The 3,388-nt window shown below is 41.8% G+C and overlaps 1 protein-coding gene across 1 annotated transcript; it reads left to right on the top strand.

The window, feature by feature from the left end:
- Window positions 1-5: 5 nt before the first annotated feature.
- On the top strand, window positions 6-3,159 carry ASTE1 (asteroid homolog 1 (Drosophila); the record flags this gene model as incomplete). Its single annotated transcript, XM_010016557.1, has 3 exons — window positions 6-731; window positions 1,435-1,645; window positions 3,068-3,159. Coding segments are annotated over 3 exons (1,029 nt in total), but the record flags the coding sequence as incomplete, so codon positions are not given.
- Window positions 3,160-3,388: the final 229 nt, after the last annotated feature.

Genomic DNA, 3,388 nt, shown 5'->3' with positions numbered 1-3,388 from the left:
GGGGCCGCTACGTCCCCGCTCGGTGCTTTTCCGTGGATAAGTTCTGCGGGCACTTCGGCGCGCTCAAGAAAAACCTGCTCCCCCTCTTCGCCGTCATGTGCGGGAACGACTACGTGGAGCTGGCAGCCCTCGAGGCGTTCCTCAGCGCGGTGAGGTCGCGGAGGGGCGGCAGGAAGCACGCCCGCCTTCGGGGGCTCCTGAGCTGGCTCTCCCAGTTCACCGAGCCCGCCGAGGCTGTGGACAGTGTGCTGAAATACGTTAAGAAGCACCAGAGAGAAGAAGTACGGGACCTTCTGTGCGCCTCGATGGAGGACTATACCCCGTCTGACGTGAACCTTGAGGACTTCTTTCGGAGCAGCAGATACGAATGCGAGGTTGCCAGGGAAGCGGGCTTGCCACAGTGGGTGCTCGACGCTTTGGCAAAAGGTAAGCTGGCCCCGTTCATCATCAATGCCCTGATACTGAGAAGCACTTTCCTCCGTGTTCAGGTGGAGAACATGCAGAGACCTAGTGCACATAGCACAGCTTTGCCCATTCGACAAGTGATCTATGGACTCCTTCTGAAAGCATCTCAAAATACTGAAGCTGCTTCTCGAAGCAAGCAGGCCAATGAGCTGCCAGTTTTCAGTGAATTCAGCAGGCTCCAAAAGACACTTAAAAAAACCTTTGTTCAAGCAGCAAGCCTACCCACAGATTTTTGTGATAGTTTTTCTTTGGAGAAGTTAGTGGAGGTAAGTGGCTGTCACAACAGATCAGGGTTAGCAGTGTTAGCAGTGTTTCACAAGTGGCAAAACACAATTGGGACTCGAGTTTGCCAGCTGGTTGCTAAACATGATGCCTGAGCTAAATCACCTCAATAAATAACTCGTTAGTACAGGGGTACCAGCAGGGCTCTGAGCTTAGCCTTGGAGGGCTACACAGGTTATCTCCCCACACGTGTACCCATGATATGAAAAGTTGGTTGTATATAGTATTGTGTGTGTAGTATTGTAGATAATAATTTTGAGAACATTACCTCTTACAAAGCAAAAGATGTAAGGCAACTTCTTAAAGGCACAAAATGAAGTTTTATATGTGCATATTTATTTACCATACCAAAGTAATTTTAATGCATTGAGGTTACAATGTTTTCCAAGTGAGGCAACTTTTACATAGGAGTTTGAATTAAATCACCTGATTCAAAAAAGACTGAAACCTCTTGGCAACTGTGGGAAAAAATGCTTTTATCCTTAACCTAACATTTAACAGTGTCAGTTCTAAAGCTTAACTAGTAATTAAAAATGTTTCCTGTTCAGGGTATCTGTGAAACCTAAGTATTTTTTTTATCAAAACGGTGAACTACTACCTAGTTTAAAACAAGCTTATTTGCCTTTTGGAAATTGCTCACAGCAGGTAGTCTCTTACCTTTATTTTTCCATTCCAATTTATTTTCAGGTACCCATGCCACGCCATCAGATGCTTTTGCTGGAGACTCTAGGAGTGAAAATGAGTTTCCTGGAACCTATCCCTAGTCACTTACAGCTTCCTGTTGCTGTAACGTGTTACTGGATATGTTGTTCAGAACCAAAAGTTAAGTTGCATCAACTAAAGGCTTTACTTCTAATGATAGTATCTGGAGAACTGCACAGGATAACAAACGATCCAGGTATGTCTCCAAAGAATACAGTTCGGGTGTTCAGCTACTATGAAAATCTATCCCATAATTCCATTCTCATTTATGTCAAATCATCTAAATTCAGATGAATTAGCATGGATTTACACTACCTCCTGAGGTGTCACATTCCTTGCATTGATACAGAGCAGAGAAACAGTGCTAGTTGTCCATTTAACATTTGATAGAGGAAAAGCAGGACTTTGCCATCTTGTAAAACATTGGTTTGTGTTTATAAATGCTTTCTGTAGGACTAAAAGATTTAGATATAAAATATTTAGATACAAAAGAATATGCTTAACACACTCATGCATCAAAAGAGAATACCTATTGTTGGCGCATTCTGATAGATTTGGGGTTTTTCTTATGAGTTTTTCTAATGTCATCTGTACTTAAAAATGGAATTACACAAGCACCCTTTACCTGCCTGTGTATTGCAAGAGTTTGGAAGTTGTAAAGTATGACAGAAATTTTCAGTAATATTCATACCTCCTAGAGTTACAGTGGCATTTCCTGTAGGAGTCCTTCATTTGATGGCAAAGATGAGGCATGCCAGAGTTACACAGTTTCTTTAGGTTCATAGAAACTGGAATGTCAGGGTTGCCAGTTCCTTCCCAAGTGGGTAGGAGCGAGATGGAAAACTTGTTTGGACCTGATCCACTGACAGAACAGCGTAGCAAATTACCTAACAAATAAAATTCCTGATTTCACAATTTGAGATTCTTACGAATATTCATGCTTGAATTTTTACGCAATCTTATGTCTTATAGTTCAGTTTGAGACAGTTGAAAACTTTACTAAAGCTTCCTGAAACAGAACCGGAGGTTTGAAGACCTTACACATTGCAGATACGTCTTGAACTGTTCACAGCAGAACATTCATTTGCATGTCATTTTTCATTTATAACCCAGATGCCACAGGTTTATGTGCTGAAGATGAGGTTGTTGCATATAATGATTTTCTAAAATGGAAGGAAAAGAAATTGGAAAAGAAAGACTTTGATTTAGATGCTGCACACAGTTTTTGCCAGTGGCAGTGCTGTCTTCAGATGGGATTGTATCTCAACCAGCTACTTGGCACTCCTCTCCCCGAGCCAGACCTAAGTAGGTAAGGATGTTTCAGAGGTTGGCTTTCCACACAAGCCATTGATGGAATGTGTTCACTTGTTTTATTTTCTCTGTCAAAATCCTCCAGCCAATTTTACTGCATTTGAACTCCCTTCTTGAACATACTCATATGGAGGAAAATAGTCAGTAGAATAGGTATCCCTTAGGAGCCACTAAGGATACCAATAGGTATCCAGTGCTGGATGCTGTATGTCGTTAAGATCTGTTTTTTCATTAAGCAGCATGTTTTTCTGTATCTGTCCTGCTGAGGTGTGATTCTACATGGGAATTCTTTCCTTTCTTTGAGCAGGCTTTACACTGGGACCCTTGTGCACAGACTGTGTCAAGAGCTTAAATCCACACCTTCAGTGGAAAATCTGTTTAGTTCATCTCCAAAAATGACTCAGCTTTATCAGGATTTGTTAAATACAGTGGAGTCAACTGTATCTCCAGACTTCTTTGAGAAGATCAAGGTTTGCAAGACCAAATCTGAGTCCTGCAAAAAGAAGAAAGCATCTAGTAAGGAAAAAAAAGCCATCAGGTGTGCTATACCAGAAGCTCAGCACTTATGCAGTGTTAATAGGTTTGCAGCACTTGAAGTTGATGACTGAAAGTATTATTCCTGGACTAA

The sequence above is a fragment of the Nestor notabilis genome, unplaced genomic scaffold (assembly GCF_000696875.1).
Source record: "Nestor notabilis isolate BGI_N333 unplaced genomic scaffold, ASM69687v1 scaffold23966, whole genome shotgun sequence".
Classification (NCBI taxonomy): domain Eukaryota; kingdom Metazoa; phylum Chordata; class Aves; order Psittaciformes; family Psittacidae; genus Nestor; species Nestor notabilis.
The sequence above is the reverse complement of the archived record's forward strand: the minus strand, read 5'-3'. Positions and strand labels throughout refer to the sequence as shown.